This window comes from Acanthaster planci, linkage group LG02 (genome assembly GCF_054643075.1).
Source record: "Acanthaster planci isolate LZ-2023a linkage group LG02, COTS_SCS, whole genome shotgun sequence".
Classification (NCBI taxonomy): Eukaryota; Metazoa; Echinodermata; class Asteroidea; order Valvatida; family Acanthasteridae; genus Acanthaster; species Acanthaster planci.
Genome location: NC_141778.1, coordinates 2,656,456 through 2,680,443, shown reverse-complemented (window position 1 = coordinate 2,680,443; position 23,988 = coordinate 2,656,456). Strand labels below are relative to the sequence as shown.

The 23,988-nt window shown below is 43.0% G+C and overlaps 1 protein-coding gene across 1 annotated transcript; it reads left to right on the top strand.

The window, feature by feature from the left end:
• Positions 1-671: 671 nt before the first annotated feature.
• On the top strand, positions 672-18,670 carry LOC110990898 (uncharacterized). The gene is made up of 3 exons (XM_087133030.1): positions 672-1,052; positions 6,020-6,860; positions 8,360-18,670. The coding sequence occupies exons 2-3, from the start codon at positions 6,022-6,024 to the stop codon at positions 14,937-14,939; spliced, it is 7,419 nt and encodes a 2,472-aa protein (XP_086989156.1). The 5' UTR covers positions 672-1,052; positions 6,020-6,021; the 3' UTR covers positions 14,940-18,670.
• The last annotated feature ends 5,318 nt before the right edge of the window (positions 18,671-23,988 follow it).

The window sequence follows — 23,988 nt, the reverse complement described above, 5'->3', positions numbered from 1 at the left end:
CATGTTGAATGAAATGAATTTGCTAGAAGCGGTTGAAAACAACTCTTACACATTTTGGAGTCGCATCAGATAAAATTCATATGATTTTATCACACATTTGCATGGTGAAATCCATCTATTTGAGCAACTCTAGGTTGAGGAAGAGCATTCGTAGAATGAGGCATGAAGCAACACTAAACATGCACAGTCATCTCTCATTCTATTTGTGCACAAAGGAACATGCGTGACTCCATTGTATTGGCGCTGGTATTGCTCTGGGAATTCCCCGGTTGAGCAATGCGCCCGCAATTATGGGAAGCGACTAGATACTAACCCGTGAAACCTGGTCTGCTATTTTTCTCAAGACTCTTAGAGGGTTCATGCTTGGACTATGTTTCTGCATCAATTGAAAAAGGAAATCCCAAACACAATGATAAAATTGGAAAATGAATAGCATAAATGGATCGGATTCGAACCAGGGACTATGGACCTGTAGTTCAAATCACTACCAACTAAGCTATCGAAGCGACGTAATGGATTCCGTTTTTGAAATGTCTCAAATGGTGTATTGCATTGTGCCCTCTTCATGAATCATTGGTCACCCCAGCTACTGAAAAAAAGTAGCGCACCAGGTTTCACGGGCTAGTATTAAGTCGCTTCCGCAATGATGAGCTCTAGCTCTGGCTTTGAACTAGGGTAGCCATTTCGAGACTCCAATCCAGGCGCGCGAAGCAACGAGTGCTTTTGTTGTCTGAACTGTGCCAATCATTTTATTGATGCCATTGACTTGATACACGACCAAGAAATCGACTTCTGGGGCGTTCCAAAAAAATAAGCGTCGCTTTCACTGCAGCACGCAACTGCGTTTTAATTTGAACTGATATGTGAACAGCGTAAATATTTCCTGTTAGGAGCCTGACACAACATGTAGATATTCAGAATTCCTCTCCAGTCTTCGTGGTGCATTACATGTTGTCGGAGAGTAATGATCGAATGTACAAACTGTTGTTTATATGGTTGCAGTCACACCTAGTTGTATCTGTCTCCACGTCAGGAACTGTCACCCACGGCAGGTGAGTTTGCATTTTGAAATGTTGCCCTGACCTTGTTCCTACTTCGATACCCTGGTAATGTTCATATTTCCATTTGAACGTTGAAATGTTAAAATAATCTATGATAAAGGTTTCCTGCTCGAATCGACAGCAAGCCAGAGGCAAGCCGTTTTCATGTTTGATTGCAAAATACTGATAGATCATGATAGGGCCTGTATTTATGTTACTGTCCTTTTGCTTGTGCTTTGTGAATGCATAGCGGATGGCACCGCACGAAGAGTGGGGCCTTTTATCTCCCCCGAACACCCACAGTTTTGCTTCCCTCTGCATTTTTTAATAAACCGTCAAAGTCTGTTGTTTAGAGTAGCAATATGGTTTTTGTACACTTGCAGCCGTTGACCCCCAAAACTAGTTCCGACAAAAATTCCCCACTGAATTAAAATAATAATACCTCAGCCTGCCACGTCAAAGGCGGACGCGCCACGATTTGCGGTCTCCCATTGGACGATCGCTGAAGTTGCACGTTAACTTCCAGTCTAGGTTCCATGCATGTAAACGGTGATCTATGCATGTAACTCTATGTGCAGTGGGTGGTTTAAACTGAAGTGACGTCACACTTACGAACCGGATTAAGGCGTCTTTCCGTATGTGCGTCAACGTGCGCCAAGTGTTGTGTAGCCGCCAGATCGGCGCTCCCAGAATTTTTCCTGTCCGAATCGCTCCCAGGGCAATTTTGACAAATATGCAACGGTTTGGCGCAAGTGCTGACGTGCATATGGAAAGACGCCTTTAGTTGCACTATCGTAGTTAGTTGCACTATCGTATCCTACCGGTACATGGCTGGCTAACCGTGGCAGGCCGTGAGTAAAAAATAGTAAAAACGCATACACAAGGCGTTCAAAATTCTCACACAGTTATGATGACACCGAATTCTAAATAAAAGCTTCAACACCGTGGGGCAACTTGAGGTCCTGACCATGTGATCTGTAATTCGAGTTTTAAAAGGATTCATTAGGAATTGAAATTTATGAAAACCAGATATTATATTCAAACAACACGTATAGATTTACCAAAAAAACGAGTTTACAGATTCCACCAACAGAGCTTTTTAATCAGAATGTAAAAATGCTGTTGTAATGTTTAGTCGTTGCGTAGCTTTTATATCAAGCGACCAAAGTTTCTGCTACTTCTTAAAACTGGTGAATGAACGGCTTTCCGAAACCACGAGTGAACAATAAACATTTCCTTGTATGGGACGCCAATTATGCTGCAAACCTTAGGTCTGTGAATGTAAATACATAGTACGTTGTTATTTAAGAAACAATGTCATGGTAGGTACCATTGTACCGTACCGTTGTGAACAGTGACTTTACCCTTAACTTTCGGCAGTTACTGTACCCAGGTTTTCAAAAGTTTTCTTTTTATATAAGCATATGTACACAATCGAAGTAAACCGTTATTGTATTCGTCATGTGTATGTTATGATTATAAAAACCGCAGCTCAGCAGAGATTAAATGGTTTTGCGTTAAGGAAGTATTCCACGGACTGTGGGAAACCAATAAATACCAATGTGTCAGTGACTGTTCGTGATGGGTCATTATATGCAATATTCGCTTGAAGTGTTCCATGAGCACATCTGGCGATTACTTGTTCAAGAGTCTTGTCTTAACCTCCAGTTTTAACAACTCGGTATCCAGCTATTGCGAGCCTTAGTCGAAGAGTTTGATGACTTGTTGCCAAAACAAAACGACAAAGCAGCCGGCATCATTGGATTCGCATCAGATAAAATTCATATGATTTTATCACACATTTGCATGGTGAAATCCATCTATTTGAGCAACTCTAGGATGAGGAAGAGCATTTGTAGAGCGAGGCATGAAGCAACACTAAACATGCACAGTCATCTCTCATTCTAGTTGTGCACATAGGGACATGCGCGACTCCATTGTATTAGCAACGGTATTGCTTGCTCCGGGAATTCCCCGGTTGAGCAACGCGCCGGCAAAATGAGCTCTGGCTTTGCGTGCTCGGTACCGAGCACGCAAACGGTAAACATTTCAAGACTCCAATCCAGGCGTATGGAATTCCATATCTGCCGTCGTCCGTCGCATTTTGCTTTTTGTTGTGTCCCAATTCTGCCATTTACCAGTTCCAAACATGCCATTTTCCGTCGTGCGTCGCCCGTCGTGCGTCGCCCGTCGTCCGTCGTCCGTCGTCCGTCGCCCATCAAATGGGTTGCATAGGACCTGCAAAAGCCGTTGTTTAACAAATGACAATGTGATGATTCCATTCACTTCTAAAGATCTTTTCCGAATAAGGCAAGTACAAATCCCACCTGCAAAGCATATACTAGTCACATAATTAATTCCAATAATGCTAGACTACCCCTGCCCCTTGACAAGAAAATATCGCCTCTCTGAGAATTCAACCAAATGTTTTTTGGGGAAAAACATTTTCAGCAAAAATGTTCCGGCCAACTTATCCACAGTGTTATTCTAATTTGCATACTGTAAAAATGTGCCGACTTGTTCTCATCAAATTCCAGGAAGAAATCTGCCAACCGATACAGATATTCTATCTTGTCCTCTCAATTTCACCTTGAAATCCAGAAATACTAGACGTGCTGTGGATAACAAACTGTTTATTAAATGTATTGTTAAGGGGCAATTACCACTTGGTTTAAGTTTCAGACAATATGACGTGTTGGTTTTTGTGGGTGTGTATGCCTTGGTGGATAGACCAATGAGAACAGGTTGTCCAGCACATCAGCATTATTTATGGGGCTAACAAGTAACGTTACTGTTTAAAAGACTTCTGTGAGCCAACCTGCAAATATACAGCAGATTTCATCATAGGTATACCCGCCCTCAAAATAATGTTGAATCAGTTCGTCTCTTATGAAAACTATTGGGAATCAAACATTGTAAATAATTTATTATTTACATTCCGTTCTGTGGGATATCGTGCAGGGACAGACAGAAATATCACATAGGCTATAGACCTAAAGTCTGGCTGTTAACGAGTAAAGTTACGTCTAGAGTAACTATAAGTTATCGAGAAAAACAATCTACCCTAACAAAAGTCTATTTTGTTGATTTATTTATGTAACCAAAATGGTATTATTTCATATACACGTTACTTAGCCGATGTCAGGATATTATTTGTTCTTTCAATTGGAGTTTGGCGCAACTGCAAAAACGAATACATGTACATCTTCTAGTTCTATTGCTAAAATGAGAGTCAGGCATGGTGGATCGATCAAACAAGGACATGTACATGTGAAACGATCAAGGGTCAAAGTTAAAAATACCACTGCGCAATCGTGACAAAAAAAACCACGGGCAACGCACGACGGGCGACGGATGACGCACGATGGACGACGCACGACGGGCGACGTACGACGGGCGACGCACGACGGGCGACGGACGACGCACGACGGCAGATATGGAATTCCATACAGGCGCGCGAAGCAACAATTTCTTTTGCTGTCTGAACTGAGGCAATCATTAATTGATACAGGTTGCCAAGCAACAATTTCTTTTGCTGTCTGAACTGAGGCAATCATTAATTGATACAAGTGCCTTGATACACGACCAAGAAATCGACTTCTGGGGCGTTCCAAAAATGTGTCGCTCACACAGCACTTAACTGAGTAACGCTTGCACAAAGCGTTCAAAATTCTCACACAGTTATGATAACACTGAATTATAAATAAAACCCTTAATATACCGTGCGGCAATTGTGCATTTTGGTGCAATAAAAACTGTCCTTATTTAAGGATGAACGTTTTGCAACCGCTAGCCGTCCACACTAATGACGTGGAGGCAAAAAGCTTGATCGGCCCATTGAAAATGTTCAAGGGCACAAATGTCAACGGACATAAATTAGAACTTATTAGTCGAAATGTCTATGCCGAGAGTGTACACTATCGAACATGCCAGGCTAACATTTATCCCACACACAACACTTACGTACATGTATCTGTATTGGCAGCCCAAGTTCGCAGAAACTTGTCATTCTAGCTTGATTTTAAAAACCTTATAAAAGTATACACGGACAGTTTAATTTTTTTGGGTTGTTTTAGTACATGTACTTAATAGGCACAGTGTTTATGCACATTAATTTGGTGCATTGATAGTTGGTTGAGATGTGTCTTTTGTTTTGTACAACCCGTTGGCAAAAATACGACGCGTGTTATGACACTGTAAGAGCAAATCCTATGCCAGGGCGGTGAGAATTAGTGAGGTAGTGACGTGACAGTGACCAGTTTTGTTTCAAAGTTTTCTAACACTCGTTTGCTTGCAAAACTGCGTGTCGGGGTGATTATCTGGCGCATCCTATTTAGGCTCACTTGTAATCATGCGCAAATTTGGCAACTCATTTAAAATAAATGACCTGTGAAAGATCTACAGTTAATACATGTACTATCAAATAGTCACTTTTTTTCCTCCAAATTTTGTCGTTGCGGAGCAGGTGGACTTGAAAAAAATGACATGTACATATGCCCTCATACTCATTATTGCAATACAGCATCGGAAATTGACAGATTTACGTCTGCTGACAACTTCACTAAGGAAACGTTTGTCAGTCTGTTGTAAACCAAACAGTGAAAGTAACATCTTTAGCTCGCTCGGCTTTTCCCCAGTCCGCCTTTAGGGCTATGTTGGTGGGCAGTGTGAACTTTGTTGGTAGCGATGAGACCGCAACGCATGCATATTTCATAGTTTTGAGCCAGCGACGTGCAGTTCCCACCAAAGGAGCCACCATTCCTTTGAAAACAGCTCCCTCGGCCTCCTTTGGTACTGCTCGGGGTAGACAGACTGAGCAATCCTAATCGGCTGAAGCTTTGTGTTTGGCAAGTTTATGTCTTGGTTCTAGTTTTCCTGTGTTTTAAACGTACGGAATGAAATACATTTTTGTGCAGCTTAGAATGTCTCCTCTTTGTTTCCGACTTCTCAATTGAAGGCGTGATTACTATTTCTTGCAGATATGGCTACCGGATATGATCCCGACAAATATGTGTATCACTCTAAACAACAGTTACCTGATGCCTCTGCCAAAAACGCTAGTTCAGATGGAAAGCATGGAGTGTGGAAAAGGAAGCCACGGACAGCGCCTTCAATCAAATTCCCTGAGGATGACGATGTCTTCGACAACTCCGATACCGATGAGGATGCAAACTTCCCACACTCCAGATCCACCAAACCGCGGGGAGCTGGTAACGCAAGAGGGGATCGCCACCGCGGTCACAGCTTCCGAAACGCAGAGGACATCCCTTGGAGACAGAGATCTTACGGACAAGGATCTGAGTCGTCAAACTGGAGGATCCAAGGAGGCAGACAAGGGGAATCCAGGACGTTTCGAAGCAGTTCCTACTCTAAAAGCGTTAGCAGCTACCGAGGAAGTACCTCGTTTACCCCTCGGTATTCAGATGGAGAGGAATTGAACGCAGGCAGTTGGAGAAACAACAAACCACTAGAAGAAAAAGGGAATCGAGCTGACGCTCTGGAATCTGGAGGCATCTCCAGGGATTTCTTCAGGCGACCCGGTAGAGGAGTCGTCAAGGCGAATTTGGAGGAGGACTTTGATATTCCTCGGAGTGAGGAGACCTCAAGCGTTTCCCCGGACGGCCCAGATGCAGCCAGCTGGAGAAACACACAGCGACCAAAGCATAATCGTCAAGCAGAAAATCTGGAAGACGGTGAAGTTTGCGAAAGCAGAACTAACATCACAGGAAAGTTTTTCAGACCGCCAGGTAAACCTGTAGCGAAGACTAGACCAAAAGACACCGCTGACTTAAAGGTAGAAGACGGAGATCCAATCGACAGGTATGTCAATCGGCCTTATACATGTGAGTTTGTTTCCTTAAACTGCATCGCCACATAAAACTGTAATATTAAACTCAAAACAAGCAAGCCGCAATTTACTGTCTGACGACCCTGTAACCTTAATTGAAAAGTGTTTTCAAAATTGAGTTTCCACACCTTTAGCACTGTGCCTCCCAGGAACAAAAATCTGAGACTGGTAGCGTGTTTAAGGTGACCTCTAAAACAGGTTTTAAAAAAACCAGATCAAGAAAACTAACGGTGACATTGTAAGAATAATTGATATCTGACCAGACAAGTCAAACTGAAGAAATAAGCGACGTACTCGGCACTATTTTACATCCTGGGTGGAAAAACTTTGTTCTCTCATGACTTCAACAAACGAAAGGAAAGATCTTAGTTTGTACAAAATACAAATTGCACATTGATGTAAGGGTGCATTGATGTAACAGGATGGACGCTGTACTATCCCACACTTTTTGACCCAGTGTGTACCCAATGATTATACCCTGGTTTTTGTTAAACCAAAGTTAGATTTCAAGAGCCAAACAGAATTTCCATTTTACACGTAAAATTCTGGGTGTAATCATTGTAACTAATTAACCTGTACATGCTCAAAAAACGTATGGTATTGTAACGTCGCCGCTTTTGTGAGTCTCATACACATCTTAGAAAGGTCACAGACGCTTGTAATCTAGTCCAGTGGCTTCCGGCCTTTATTACACCTCAAAACTGGTGAACACACGGAGTTTTTATGCGAAGTCCAAGAAAATCTGGATTTCCTTGGATTTTCGCGCCATAAGTGGCGCGAAGCTGAAGTAATGGAAAATCCCCAAAGACTACCGGCACTGCGCCGGCGCCGCAGGGGCTGGCCAAAAGCACACCGGCAGGGACCGGCACAGCCCCAGCCACAACAGCGCCCCCACCAGCCTGTCGGTGCCGTCGCTACAGCATCAATGTAACCTTTTTTTGTTTGTTTTTTTAACTTTTTTGATCGTTGAGGGTTGATGAGAAAAGGGACCGAAATGCCGCACTGCAAAAATTTGTGGTGTTAAATAAAATCAACATTCTTTAGTGTTGTCAGATGACCACATCATGGAGTGTTACTTTAACACCGCTGGTATTACTTTGCACACGTAAAACCAACATTTTAACAGCAGTGGAAAGGGTTGGTGTAGTCCTCTAAATTTAACACCTGAGTTTTTGCAGTGCACACACAATGCAAATGCCACCTAAAATGTGCAACAGAATTTCGGAAAGAGGGCTGAAAGGGGGTTGTGTACATGTTATGAACAATGATTATTACTATATATCCCCTTTTCTCCATTTCCACGGTTAGCTTCGGAAAATTGGATTTCGACAACACCATCCCCTACTTGTGGAAGTTACTCCCTTGCATTTATGATTACATTAATTTGATGTGAATGTCTGAATAACTAGATATGAGGCCTACCCAATGATTTATTGATTAACCGTCATGTACATATAATTACTTGTTACAGTGATTCCAACTCGGTTGACTACTCTGATGATGAAGCCACAAGTCAGCAACTACGATCGTCTATTCCTTATCCGCTGAGGACTGTAATGAAAAACAAGAGCGTCGCGTTTTCTTTCTCAAACAGTGAACTGGAAAGCCTCCTTGATGAGAAATCCGAAGTTGCACTTTTGAAACTTGTGAGCCAAAAGGAGAAATGCCAGACCCTGTTTTCTGCCGATGAACTCGATGAAAACACAGTACTACTAACGGTGCGAGTTTTGTCGTGTATGAGTCATGTGGATCAAGTTTCAGAAACACTGTACACTCGAGAAGTAAATATAATTTTAAGTATGCTTGAATTGTCCTCATTTTTCAGTAAGCACCTTACTAGGTATCTGGTTGGTTTATCCTCAAGACAGGCAGATGATTGCGATGATGCAGACACTGATGGTGCGCGAAGCCTTGCTGCCGATATTGATCTCATCTTGGATATTCTTCAACTATTCCTCCAACGCAAACCCTTGGCTTGCTCAGAAGTGAGCGTGGTTCTCGTTCTCTTACAGAAGGTAGTGACCACAGCAGCGGTGAACAACGTTGACTTTGACCCACAGGGTTATCGTATGGCGAAGGTGGAGGAGGTCAAGGAATGTTGCAGCTCTTTGGAGGGGTCACTGAAGACAACAAGGGAACGCATGGCAGAAAAACCTCCCCCAGACAATTTCAGGACAATCCCCATATTTCCTAAAAGTGCAGAGCTCCGCCAGACAGGCAAACCCTTCCTGAGAAAGAACATTGTTAGAGGTAGATACGACAGCGTTGAGCATTACCTCGACGTTCAATTCCGCTTGTTAAGGGAGGACTTTGTCGCTCCGATGCGTGAGGGAGTAACAGAGTTCATCTCCACACCTAACGGCCGTCTTCAAGACATTCGTGTCTACTACGAGGTGTCTATTGAAGCTGCAACTATGGGAGCCAATGGAGTTGTTCATACACTGAAGTTTCAATTGAGGCGTCGCACGCCCGAGCGGTGGGAAACCAGCAAACGTCTGTTGTATGGGTCATTTGTCTGCCTATCAAGGGATAGCTTCAATCACATTTTATGTGCCACCGTGGAGAACAGAAATGTGACCGACCTGCAAAAAGGTCTGGTACAGGTCCGCTTCCTGACAGAGCCGCCACGTCATTACAAGGGACCCTTCATCATGGCAGAATCTGCAGCTTATTTTGAGGCTTATAGACACGTTCTCTTCGGACTGCAGCAAATGAACGAGAAGAACTTCCCCTTCAGGAAATACATCATTGATGTAGCCACACAGGTTCAGCCACCTCAGTATCTACAAGTTGATGAGGACGTTACATACGATCTAAGACCACTTGTTCTCCGTTCTGATGAGAAGTCTGATGCTCACACCCCTGACGTAAAACAAATCATAGAGGCAGCCTATGTACCAATCTTGGACTGTGAGAATTGGCCGAGTGCAGAGGTCCTACACCTTGACGACTCCCAGAAACATGCCTTGCAAACAGCTCTCACCAGGGAGTTTGCCATCATACAAGGACCTCCGGGTACAGGGAAGACATACATAGGTTTAAAGATAGTTGAACTACTTCTATATAACACCCCATGGAGTAACAACCAAACTGAGGAAGTAAACAGTTCACCAATCCTTGTGGTATGCTACACGAATCACGCCCTTGATCAGTTCCTTGAGGGTATCATTAACTTTGGAGAACAAAAAGTAGTTCGTGTTGGAAATCGTAGCTGTAGTGAAAAACTTAAGGATAAGAACCTGTCCCGCTTGCGAGGACAGAGTTCATACGGTAGGTATCAGGAAGAGAAGGCGAGACTCGAACAAATGAGGAAAGAACTAGCACAGCTTGATGAGGCAATTCAACGCATTCTCCTTAAAGTCGGTCTTCCAGACAAGGCTATCATTGACGTAGTGGCGCTTAGAGATTTTATGAGCCCAAGCAACTATAGGGACCTCTCTTCAAACTGTCGCCAGAAGAACGAGAAATCAATCAAAAAACGATCATCAAATCTTTTGCATTGGCTCAAGGTTGGTGCATGTTCTAGTAAGAAGGAGGGGGAAGTTGCTGATCCGGAGCAGAACCCGTCGGAAACTCCCAATGATACTGGAGGATTTGTGGAAGTTGATGATGAGGGAGCGGAGATTCAGCGAGAGCGTCAATTTGACGATTCTGAGGATTTTGTCGAGGATCGTAATCAACGCACTCAAGCTCTTGAGTGCGAGATTTTTAATGAAGACGCTGCGCATGACTCAGAGTATACTCTAGACTCCAAGTCAGCAACAGAGATGAAGAAGTCTGGGGCAATGACGGCTCAAGAAGCAGCCACAACTCAACACATCTGGAAACTTAATTTGCGTGATCGCTGGCGTCTCTACAGGCTCTGGATCAAACTATACAAGGAGAAACATGGGGTGGAACTGAGTGAGTTTCGGCAACGATACGATGTACTCTCCAAGGATATTGAAACTTTGAAAGCTCAAGAGGACCTCGAGATCCTCCGCGAAGCCAACGTGATTGGTATGACGACAACGGGCGCTGCAAGATGTCGCAACGTACTTCAGCTTCTTGGGCCTCTTGTTGTGGTAATAGAAGAGGCTGCCGAGGTATTGGAGGCGCACATCATCACAACCCTGACTGCAAAGTGTCAGCATCTCATTCTCATCGGTGACCATCAACAGCTGAAGCCCAACCCAACCGTCTACCGCCTTGCGAAGTTGTTCAACTTAGACACCTCCTTGTTCGAAAGAATGATCAACAATGACATGCCTTTCACTTCACTGACACATCAACATCGCATGCGCCCCGAAATCTCAGAGCTCATGAAGAAGCATTTCTATAAGCGGCTGCAAGATCATGGATCTGTACTGAATATGGAGAACATTAAAGGAATGCTACACAGCATGTTTTTCATAAACCATCGACGGTTGGAAGATGGCCTTGATGACAATAGAACCAGATCTAATCAGCACGAAGCAGAAGTCCTGGTTGGTCTATGCAAGTACCTGTTAGATCAAGGTTACCAGCGCTCCCAGGTCACCATACTGACGACTTACAAAGGTCAGATGTTCTGTATCAAGCGACTCATGGATAGAGCAACCTTTGACGGGGTTCGGGTGACTGTCGTAGACAATTTTCAGGGTGAAGAGAACGACATTATACTGTTATCGCTGGTGCGGAGCAACGCAGAAGGCTCTATTGGGTTTCTCCGCATCTCTAACCGCATCTGCGTAGCGCTATCCAGGGCTCGAATAGGTTTTTATTGTATTGGAAATTTCACGATCTTGAAAAGGGCACCAATTTGGCAAGACATCATTTCTGCCCTAGAGGCCCAGAATAAAATTGAGTGGTCATTGCCGCTGGTGTGTCAAAATCATCCCAAGAAAATATCACAGGTTGCCACTGCCGAAGACTTTAAGGAGAAGGTACCTTTAGGTGGATGTGACATGTCCTGTGATTATAACTTACAATGTGGCCATGTTTGTCATTTGTCTTGCCACCCTGGTGATCCCAACCATGTGAAATATAAGTGTCTTAAACTTTGCGACAGATATTGTAGAAGAGGAGAGCATCGGTGTATGCTGAAATGCCATCAAGAGTGTAATCCCTGTCAGGAAAAGGTTCAGAAAGTGATGCCCCGGTGCAGACATAAAATTCAAGTTCCGTGTTGTCAGTATGACACAATATCTTGCCCTGAACCATGCCCAAAATTCTTTTCCAACTGTGGCCATTCTTGCCGAAGAAACTGCGGTCAACCCTGTCTGAAGACATGCCCAGAAAATTGTGAGAGGTTACTGCCATGTGGTCACCCATGCTCAGAGCTCTGTAGCAGACCGTGCAATAGGTACTGCAAAGCTCAGGTAGAGAGAACTTTGGAGAAGTGCGGTCACAAAGTTTTGATGGACTGCAACCAGACCGAAATATCCTGTCCCAAACCATGTCTCAGGCGCTTTGAAGGCTGTAAGCACCTGTGCCGAAAAAAATGTGGTGTGCTGTGTTCCGATGTTTGTCCTGAAAAGTGTGAGAGGAAACTTGCCTGTGGCCATCCATGCAAAGAGCTTTGCAGCGAAACCTGCACACAATATTGTGAAATAAAGGTCAAGAAAATATTGCCAAAGTGTCAACACGAAGCCATCATGGACTGCGACAAAGACCTGGACGATATCGAGTGCAATACACATGTGAAGAAAGCACACCCAGTATGCGGTCATGATGTCGTCATGGCCTGCCGTGAAGATCCTGGGCAGGTAGAGTGCAAGACGCCCGTGACTAAAAGACAGAAGTGTGGTCATCTGAAAGTTGTGCCCTGCTTCATTGATCCCGATTCTGAAGAATGCATTGAGAGGTGTGACAAAATACTTCGTTGTGGCCATCAATGCCCAAATAACTGTGGGAAGCCGTGCACTGTGTCTGGAGTTGAAAGCAGTCTGATCACCTCAGATCCTGAGATTCTTGGAATAAAGCTTTGTGAGATAGATGTTGAGAAAATTTATCCTTCGTGCGGCCACGTCGTCAAGTTACCTTGTCACAAAGATGTGTCCCAGGTCCCCTGCGCTGGTATATGTAGGAAGTTGTTGGCATGTGGCCATCGGTGTCTCAGGAAATGCTCTCAGCCTTGTCCTATTGAGAACTTGAGTAGCACTCTCATGACATTTTATGCCATGCACGGGAGGGATTTTTCTTCATTTTGCAGAGAAGACTGTGGGAAATTGTTGCCATGCGGTCATGTGTGTCCCAATAAATGTGGTGAACCTTGCGCAAGCGTTGCAGTGGCAAATATATACTCAGTAAGGTTCTCGACAAAGTGTGACGAAATTGTCGAGAAGAAGCTCCCTGGGTGCGGCCATACTGCTAAGGTTGAATGCTACAAGGATGTTTCGTTACTGTCCTGTACTGAAATCTGTGGCAAGAAGTTATCGTGTGGCCACATGTGCTTGACTACATGCGGAATGGCGTGTCGATGTTCTCGTGGTGTTCTGAAGAAGTTGCCCAACTGCAAGCATTCCACTGAGCTTCCCTGCCATCAAGACCCCAGTTCCTATGAATGCAAAGAGCATTGTCAAAGGAAGCTTATTTGTGGACATCAATGCCCCAATAAATGCAGTGAGCCCTGCCCTGGAGAAGAGGACAGTTCGACAGACGAGGATGAGCCAGGAAGTTCGCTTGGCTTGTCAGGGACTCGAATCCCAGCAAGAAGATGCACTGAAATCGTGAGAAAGGAGTTCATCGAATGTTACCACAGTGTCGACCTTCCCTGCTACAAAAGTATCAGTACAGTAAGATGCAAAGAAAGGTGTGAAGAGATTCTTCCATGTGGCCACCAATGCCCCAACACTTGCAGTGATTGCCGTAAAGATGATGCTTCTTCAAATGAGGATGCTTCTTCAAATGAGGATGCTTCTTCAAATGAGGATGCTTCTTCAAATGAGGATGCTTCTTCAAATGAGGATGCTTCTTCAAATGAGGATGCTTCTTCAAATGAGGATGCTTCTTCAAATGAAGATGCTTCTTCAAATGAGGGAGCTTCTTCAAATGAGTGTGCTTCTTCAAATGAGGATGCTTCTTCAAGTGAAGATGAAGTTGCAAGGAATCAGCCACTCTTTACGAAATGCGAAGTAATTGTCCAGAAAATCTTGCCGTGTGGGCATTTTAAAGAAGTGGCTTGCTGGTTACAGAACTCCGCCGAATCTTGTTTGGAGCCATGCGCCACCATCTTACCGTGTGGTCACACATGTCGCGGTACCTGTCTTGACTGCAAACAAGGTAAACAACACGTAACATGCGTCGAAACATGTGAGCGGCAGCTTCTTTGTGGTCACACCTGCACGGACGATTGTGGAAGAATTTGTCCATCAGACTGCGAACGCTGCATGGACAAAGAAAAACCCAAAGATGAGTTCTTTCTCTCGATTAAGCACGATTTGTGGGATCTGACGACCTTCCCGTGTCCACATCGCATCAGGAACCGTCAGCTGGAGTCTGAGGCATGCATTCTTCAATGCACCTGTAAGCGCACTTGTGGGCATGCCTGCATTGGTGTATGTGGTGAGCCTTGTCCGCCATACTGCGTCGTCTGTGATAAGCACTCGTATAAAGTTAGAGATAAACTTCCAAATGAGAACGTATGCCGAAAGGAAACTTTCATATACCTATCAGATTGCGGTCACCTCTGCGAGACCCGACTCTTAGATAAAACGGTAGAAAGTTTCCTTAAACCCTTAAAGAATGGATGTTTCGGCATTCGTTCCTTACTCTGCCCCAAATGCAAGGAACCCGTACTAAATTGTCCCCGTTACGACGACATCCTTTGCATTATCAAGAAATCTGTGGAAGCAGCCAAATTGAAGTGCGACCAAGCGAGGAAAGATAGCCCCACCGGAAGATTATCCAGAGTATATCGATGTTTGGGCAATAAGAGCGCTACACCAACCTTGTCCTTTGCTGTCGGCAGATGGCTGAGATGCCCTCGTGGTCACGTGTTCTACCTTGAGAATGGTCAACAGGAAAACCCGCAGGGACCAGTTTGTCCTGAATGCTCCAAGAGTAAATCCGTCAGGCCTATATTATATTAGTTATGATAACAGCGACAGTTTTAGTGTTGATGCTATGACCTAGGCCGTGTCCGAAAGGGGCTTCCAGAGCTACGGCTATATAGGTCTATTGTCTGCGCGTCTCCACGCATTTCCAATGGAGCGAAGACCTAGACCTAGCTATAGACAAGAGATTCGGATGCAGCCTTTGTTCAAAATCCCAGCTTTTCCCACATACAACTATCCTCAATCCTGATATGAGTTGGTTTGTTCTTGATTTAAATTCTTTTAGGCTAACCCTAACCCCTAGGGTGTATGTAAAATCGTATTGAAATTGGAGGATTTGGGACTGTTAGGGTTAATCTGCAATTAAAGCATTTTTATAAAAATTTTAGTAGAAGACTTAGGTAAGGTTTGTATATATACATTGAAAAGAGTATAAACACTTCAATCGTAATTGTTCTTTCTAGTTTGACAAAAAAAATAGGTGGAAAGGTTTGCGGTTGCACCATGCGAAGGAATATATCTCTTATAAGTATTTGGTTCTGAAAAGACCTGGGAGTATATACTCAACGTCTTGGACTGCGTGCTCAGTCCGCTGTCTTTGACCATGAAAAGTCTGAAATTCCATTTGACAAAAAATGCTTTGAATAAGAAAGCGAACTACCAGTTTTGACATTTGAAATAGTAACGCTTGTACACAATTTCATAAAGGCAAAGATGTGGTTTTTGTACGTGAGTAACATTATGTTAGAGCGATACAAGATTCCCCAATCCCCAAGCACACAATCATTGTTAACCAGTTGACTCATAGCAGATTACCGGATCGTAGAATAATGCATACAAAATAATATATTACAAGTGTACCCGTTATAGACCGATTCGGCCCCATCAATGGCGTTCTGCAGTTTATTGTCACAATCGCTATCTATCCGGTTCGTTGGACGATCGCTGAGTTTGCCTGTTGTGGCATTGGAGAACACACTGATGAGGCTTGCTGAATCGGTGTGTTACTTGTGGTAAAACTGTACTTCGTATTGTTTTAATGGAACGGTGCAGTGTGTTGCTGTTACCATCACTCTCATTTATCATTTTACCACAGGTTAACCAATTTCAGTAAAAGATTTCTTTAGGTACATGGCTAAAAATACTGAGCAAATGTGAACAGTAAGTGGCTAATGCTCATTTTGATTGGAATGTACGTACAGGTTTACTGTTGCTATAACTACTATTTTCATGAGAAGCGTTTCTTTTTTAAAATTCGATAAGTGCTATTTTGGTACCTTTCAGAATCCTACCCTCTCTCAGTTGCCTGCTGTCAGTGTTCACAGCTTTTAGACAGATAAACAAACTTCATTGAATCAAAAAGTGATTCACTGAAGTTGAAGCTGAAGTTCTTCAGTATGTCATAATTGTGGAAATATTAAAAGTTTTTCGAATGGATATCTCTCCTTCCGGAAAAGAAACCCTTCATGCCATTTACTTGTACATGTATGTTCTTTGTTTGATTTAAATATGACATTGGTGCGCCCTAGATTTCTCGTCGGCGGGAGACTCAAACCGGAATTCCCCCCCCCCCCAAAAAAAACTCATGTTGCTCAAGCGTCCCCGCAATCGTGCAACAGCCATTGTGACAGGGTTGTAATTGTAAGTAAGTATAAGACGTCTGGGGGGGTCAACCCCTGGCCATAACCTCCCCTTGGTGCGCTATCGACCTTAGGAAAATATTTAGAATAATTGAGATATTTGAGCAAAATGATACGATGTCCTTAAGCTCTGTAAATAACCAAAATGTATATAGGCTTATTGTAATTATGGCCAGAGTAGCGTCTTAGTTGTTTTTCATTGTCAGATTTCAGGTATGTCAAATGACAAGGAGTTAGCCTGTTGAAAATGTAACCAATACTTAATCACACAGCAGACTCCCTTTACGGCCAAACCCCAACCGCTGTAATAAAAACAGTTTTGCACCTTGTTTATATGCTGTACGAGCAATGTGGTTAAACTGGAGAGGTAATTTAAGAGGAGTCTGGAGTACAAAGCAAGGTCTGGTAATTGCCACATTCATTCGTGCATAATTGCCTTGATAATAGTTATAGTTGAGATTCCTTCAGATCAACGTATGACTTCCAGATTGAAGTACCAAGCAATTCAAATGAACTGGAATTATAAGCACTGCTTTGTAACTGTCCAGCCTGTACTGGCGACTTGTTTTGTGTCTGGTCTGCACGTCTCGACGGAATTAACTGCCTGCCGAAGATGTAAGAACGCTGACAACATAGTCTCTGCAATCCGATGAGCAACGTTCTTCAAATCAAGTTATGCATAGTGTAGTTCATTTTTTCCAACGTTTTTTAAATTGTCTACAATAGTGGAGTCTTCCAAACCTTATGCAACTGCTTTGAGACTTGAGGACATTTCGTTAATGTGTTCGTGGTTGTACAAAAGCTGTCTAACCTGTTACATGTACAGATATAAAGAATATCCACTTTTACCTGTGATGTACTCAAAAAGTGATGTACTCTTATGTTACGCAGTCTGTATCGATTGTTGTTTAATCACTTAACAGCAACAGCACCAGAGTAAAACAATACTTTGTTCACCCTATAACCTGATTTTTTAATGTACAATTTAGTTTTATACATCAAACAGCACCAGAGTAAAACAATACTTTGTTAACCCTATAACCTGATTCTTTAATGTACAATTTAGTTTTAGAAATCAAACAGCACTAGAGTAAGACAATACTTTGTTAACCCTATAACCTGATTTTTTAATGTACAATTTAGTTTTAGACATCAAACAGCACCAGAGTAAGACAATACTTTGTTAACCCTGAAACCTGATTTTTTAATGTACAATTCAGTTTTAGAAATCAAACAGCACTAGAGTAAGACAATACTTTGTTAACCCTATAACCTGATTCTTTAATGTACAATTTAGTTTTAGAAATCAAACAGCACTAGAGTAAGACAATACTTTGTTAACCCTATAACCTGATTTTTTAATGTACAATTTAGTTTTAGACATCAAACAGCACCAGAGTAAGACAATACTTTGTTAACCCTGAAACCTGATTTTTTAAAGTACAATTCAGTTTTAGAAATCAAACAGCACTAGAGTAAGACAATACTTTGTTAACCCTATAACCTGATTCTTTAATGTACAATTTAGTTTTAGAAATCAAACAGCACCAGAGTAAGACAATACTTTGTTAACCCTAAAAACCTGATTCTTTAATGTACAATTTAGTTTTAGAAATCAAACAGCACTAGAGTAAGACAATACTTTGTTAACCCTGAAACCTGATTCTTTAATGTACAAGTCAGTTTTAGACATCAAACAGCACCAGAGTAAGACAATACTTTGTTAACCCTATAACCTGATTTTTTAAATTAATATACAGATTGATCCACTTAACATTAAAATGTTATGCTTCTGATTCCTGGCGCCCCTTTCAATCGTTTCTCTCCAATTCCTATCTAAGTATTGAGATTGATGTCTTGAACTCGTGTCGACAGTGATTTTGTACAAGTATCAAAATTTCGACGCAAAAGGTAAAGCTTTTTATTTCATCCTACAGCACGAGGAAAAGTGCTACATTATGGTGTACCATCACCGCAGAACGAGGGCGATCGGGATGAAATTATGCCGATGCTGAATGCCTGGATGGTTTCAAACTTGTGTCGAGTTTCAGAAATTTCCCCATTATGCCACTGCGGTGGTCTAAAAATGGCCCTTTCATTAAAGATCAACATTTGGTGAAATTTCAAGAGGTTATTAGGTTTGTCATACGCTTATTATTCTGTCATACTTTATTAGAATACAGTATTAAAAAATAAACGCTACGTAAAATAATGGAATGATGGTTAGTCATTACGAGACTTAACTCTCAAAGAGAGTCTTCCGCCAGTTTCAACTGCACCTAGTCTATGTGATCTCTCGGTCTCGCTGGAGTCGCGTGAGTCGCCGCCGTCGACCCAAACGTGGAGTATGACAACTTATTGGGGCGACTTACTAATGTAGCGGTCCTGTCCTTCTGCAGTTGTCAGGAGGGTGGAGATCCGTCCGCCAATTAAGGGGGATAGGAGGCGCAAAACCAGGCAACAAATGGACTCGAGGCAACTGTGGCTTGATTCCCTTCGATTTATTCCCAGGTGCTAATCAGCAAAAATGTAACCAAAAGGAAGCCAAGAAAAAAACCCTGAAGAAAGACAGAGGACGTACTATTATTGAGTGATGGCTCACATGTACAGTACATCGTAATAAACGTTACATTCGCTATGTCCGTGATAAATTCACACTACGAAATGTCTCTGTACAATCATAAATTCTCTTACCCTGACGTCTAAAAGTTTGCCCAAATTGGTATGAACCCTAAAGTCAACGGAAATTTAGGGCTTAGGTTATCCCACAAGGAGGCATGTTGCTGTGACTGACAAGCGTGGGAACTGTCACTGCGAAAAGCCCAGAAACGTCTCAAGTCCCGCCAAAATGTAATACAATGTAAGCAACTTTTGGCCGAAGGGCGTGGCTTAGAGATAATTTAAGTCTGCCCACGGCAAGGGACGCTCATACTCATGCATTGATCTCGTGCCAGAGACCGGCAGGTCAGAGTTCATATTCGCATCAAAAGTAATCATCTCACCGGGGCATGCCCAGATCTAACATTACTTTACCATAAATTATTTACAAGCCATATCACAAACAATCAATATCGGATAGGTCGTTTCATAAATATATTTCTGCAATGCAATCGGGGCCTTTGCTAAAGAGGTCTACGTCATCACATTATTCAAGTTTAGCCGTGAGGCTTCAAGAAATCATAATGTGTAAAAAATATAAATTATACAGTGACAGATTTCGTTCAAAAGTTAATTTAACATCAATCTGGAGACACTCTAAATCATTACTAAGCAAGAACTACCAGACAGGAGATGTGCCTTGGAGATCTTAAATAAACAAAGGACAAGAAAGTTTCTTACCTAACGTGGAGTATCACAACTTATTGCGGCGACTAAAGTGAGCACGTCATGCTCGTCTTTTTTATATTCTCCCCCCGCGAGTCTAAGAATTCTTTTGGGTTCGATAGTTGTTATCGCAGAGCAACCTTGCGGTGGCGCTCTTATGCATTTCCCGTCGTATTTAATGAATTGCCAAATAACCAAAATTATCTCTTTAGAACCAACTGAAATGTAAAATTATTCCATCGCATAAAGGTAAGAACAGTTAATGAGGAGAATCAATTAATCAATGTTCGGAGTTAATCACGTGTTTTGCTAGATGACGTCACACATCCAACAGCTTCCGTTGCTATGCACATATGCGCACTGTAGATACCGGCTCGTGACGTACATGTGGACTCTCTAGGCATAAATCACAAGTCGATTACGGCTATGTACAGGTAATCAGAGATTTATATTCAACGAAGGTTTTAACAGTAGAACTAAGTGGTACTGACCATGATCCCAGCATCACACTTAGATGCCATGCTTGCTCAGGATACGCTGGGTGTGGTGGGAAGTACAACCTAGGTAGGGGAGAGTAACAGAACTAGGGGCTTTATCTAGTTGGCTTTGGGTATAGGAGACCCTTCGGCCGGGAGGGGATCTTGGTCTTGGGTCTTGAATCTTGATCAGCTGGGGCTTGTAGCTGTTTCGTTGAAGTGCTGTAGAGATGTGGTGAAGTTCTTCGGCGAGGTGTTCCTTGTCGCAGATGTTGTAGGCCCTGCGAACAAGGTCTCGGTTGACAGACGACTTGATTTGGGGGTTATGGAAGGAGGAGCTAATGAGGTATGTGTCGGTGTGAATGGGCTTGTGGTGAGGCGGTCATCTTGACTTCTGGACACCTCAACATTAAGATTTAAGACTTTCTTGGTCTATGGTGAGCTGGATGCTGCTGTGAAGCCCGTTGAGGTGATCCAAGAAGTGTCGGAGGTTGTCTTGCCCATGTTGCCAGATGACAAATGTGTCATCCACATACCGGAACCAGATCTTGGGACGATGGTCTGCGGTGACGATGACGGTCTGCTCGAATTCTTCCATATGTCAGCCAGAACCGGGGATATAGGCGATCCCATAGAGGTTCCAGCCAGGCCTAACTGTTCAAAGAATTTGTCCTGCCATCGGAAGCTGGTTGAGTTGACGCAGGTGGTGAGGAGGTCGTGGAGCTGGCTTGGGGTGAGGTCGGCGCGATCCTACTATCTATACTATCTTGCTATGCTGGTGGCATCAGAAGTGGGGACATAGGTGAAAAGTGACATGACATCAAAGCTGACCATGATTTCACCTGGCTGGAGCTTGAGGTCTTGGATGATAGATGAAAACTGGTCCAGGTTCTTGATGTGATGCAGGGTCTTCCCAACCAGGGGATGGAAAAACTTGGCTAGATGTCTTGCGGTGTTGCCAGTGGGCCCTTCTCTTGAAGCTACTGTGGGGCAAAGTAGAGTGTCCTTCTTGTGAATCGTGGGTTGACCGAAGAATTTTGGGCACCGTGTTCCAGTCTATAGTTTACGTATAATATCAACAGTAAAGTACCGCCGACAGGTTTTCACAAGAGGGCGTCCTTGATGGCAGCAACCAGAGCTGTATTTAAGGGTACAGTCCACTAATTCAAGTCCCATTGAAAACAGTGTAAAATCGGCATTGTTCAGGGCCCAATAACATGCACACCAACATCCCTGAGATTTCAGAAACACAAATAAAATTATTGTCTAGTCCCAAATCTTTCAATTTCTTTTCAATTTTATGTGGGTTAACCAATTACATTTTTAATTATTCCCACAAAACAAAATCACCCCGCGAAAAGTGATTTTTCAGAAGCCCGATTGCAGCCATTTTTCAAGTGGCAACCCTCAACGACCATTTTTCAACTGTAGTTTTTAGCCATTCTGCCCTCATGTGAAAGCTCAAAGACCCAGGGAGTTGATCCTGGCAAGGATTTACACAATCGCACCATTTTTGAGGCCAAACAATCTCCTTTTTCAAAAGATACTGTGAAGGCACTTTTAATGCTAATGAAATGGCTAGAATTTCTCACTTTAATTAGTGGTCTGCACCCTTAATCAACTCTGCATGCAGCAATGAGGGCAAGGTCGCGTAAAGTTTGTCAACTGTTGCTCGATTTTGATCGGTCGAGATCACCTGAGATTGCGGCAAACAAAAGCTCCTCGAACAAACGACGCGTTTGGTTGTTTGTGCGTACTCGGTATTATAGTGTGCTGAAGTCATGCACGATGCTTGATTACGTGACTGGTTTGGATTTATGGCCATATTTCCTGCGACAATCTCCAAACAATGACTAACTTCAAGGAGATGCCTTTCCTGTGAATTTTATTAACGTGCATGTACCACCTAGTTGCAAACAGGACGGCCCCCGCCGCAGCCGTGGTGATGACTTACCCTTTGCCTTGATCCGACCATCCCAAGTTATTTGCACGGCCTGAAAAATTTTTCCAAAAGGCTCTTTAACCAATGTTCGGTTTTCTAGGAGGAAAAAGGACTCCACAGGCCTATTATGATCTTCATCCGCAGACAGCGGCGCAATAAAGTTGAAGTGTTGACTAATCGTGGCTGCTTAACGGGCTATAACGGTCAAATGGTTCATAATAGTCCCCGATGTGCGACTCCCCCTTTGTGCAATACCTTTTGTGACATCTCATCTTCTGAACATGCTCTCAAGGACAATAACATTTTCAGAAAGCACAAAGCATGCTGTCACAACGGCCGGCAATGAAAAAAAATACACAAAAGCAAACGTTTAAAGTTAAGATACTTAAGCAGAAGCTCATGACGACACAAGAAAATTATGGTGTAGTTACTTAAACACAGATCTCAAATTGTTCCATAAAATGGGCGGGTTATTCATTCATGTCTTTTTGTGGAAGACGTTTTTACTTCCAGTAATGTGGTCCGAGCAACTCCACCACGACGGGTTCTATCGAAATTTGAGTAATTTTAGCAGGTGCTTATATCTGAACAGGAAATCGAAGTATATTGAATGACGTTGAGTTTTGAACAAGACAGGTTGGTTGTGAAGGTATAGCGATTAAGGAGTCTTTATAGTTTGCATATTGTAGTTTGAGTGCACACATATGCGTATCGGACATCACTGTTTAACCCTATACTCCTAAGATGCCTGCAGCTTACAACGATGTATTGCGGAAGGCATGGGGCTCATGTAGAAAACAGATTACTGACAATGGGCAATTGTAACTGTAACATCAAAAAAAGATGAATGTCTGTTGTGATTGTCACAGCACTGGAATAATTTAGCCTCATGGTTTCATCCAATTTTCCATTTATAAAGACGCTAACGCGGATGTAAGCTGACATACACTGAGCACACAGTGTTAAATTACACGTTGGGCAGGGCAAAAATCCAAAATTAATTTCCATCTCCCCGGCGCAAATCCATCCTTGAAATAGTTGTTCGCGTTACCTGCTGCTACATCTGATTCGAACCAGCCAGCCGACACCAGCAAGCTCGGTGGTCGAGTGGTTGAGACGTCTGCGCTATTAAGCAGGAGGTCGTGGGTTCGAGTCCCACTCGAGTACGCTTGTGTTTTTTTTTCACAAGCCTTCGGAGGCATTCACTGAGCATACAGTGTTAAAAAACACGCAGGGCAGGGCAAAAATCCAAACTTAATTCGGATGTAAGCAGTTTGGACCTTAGGCCTACCGGAAAATCGATATTAGAGAAATCATCCACTGCTAAAAAAAGGGTTTTATCCAACTTGGTTCAGGTATTCAAAAAATTCTTTTGTATGAGGTGCTCTTCTTCTAATGGTGTTTAGAAAGTCCGGAACTTTGGATTGAATTACCAGGTAGAATTTCAAGGAAGTTCCGCTTACCGTCCGGTGGGGTCCGACTGTGTGTGGCACGTGCGCCAATAGTGTGAAAAAAGGAAAAAACTTCCTTTGTTAAGACCTGGCTGTTACGTGGAGATAAAAGGATGGGCACTTTGATAGTAATGTATGCACATGTACATGGGATTTTTGTGGGTTTTCTAGATAAGTGCTTGACCCATGACATCAGACCAGGCAGTATACTGCGGCAGATCAAACAAAGTCACAGGCCAGGTGTAAGCGACA

What these genes read in the sequence shown, in the direction of transcription:
- LOC110990898 (XM_087133030.1), top strand. Translation starts at nt 6,022, where the DNA reads ATGGCTACCGGATATGATCCCGACAAATATGTGTATCACTCTAAACAA. An exon ending in GACGGAGATCCAATCGACAG is followed by an intron (nt 6,861 to 8,359) that starts GTATGTCAATCG and finishes TACTTGTTACAG; the next exon opens with TGATTCCAACTCGGTTGACT.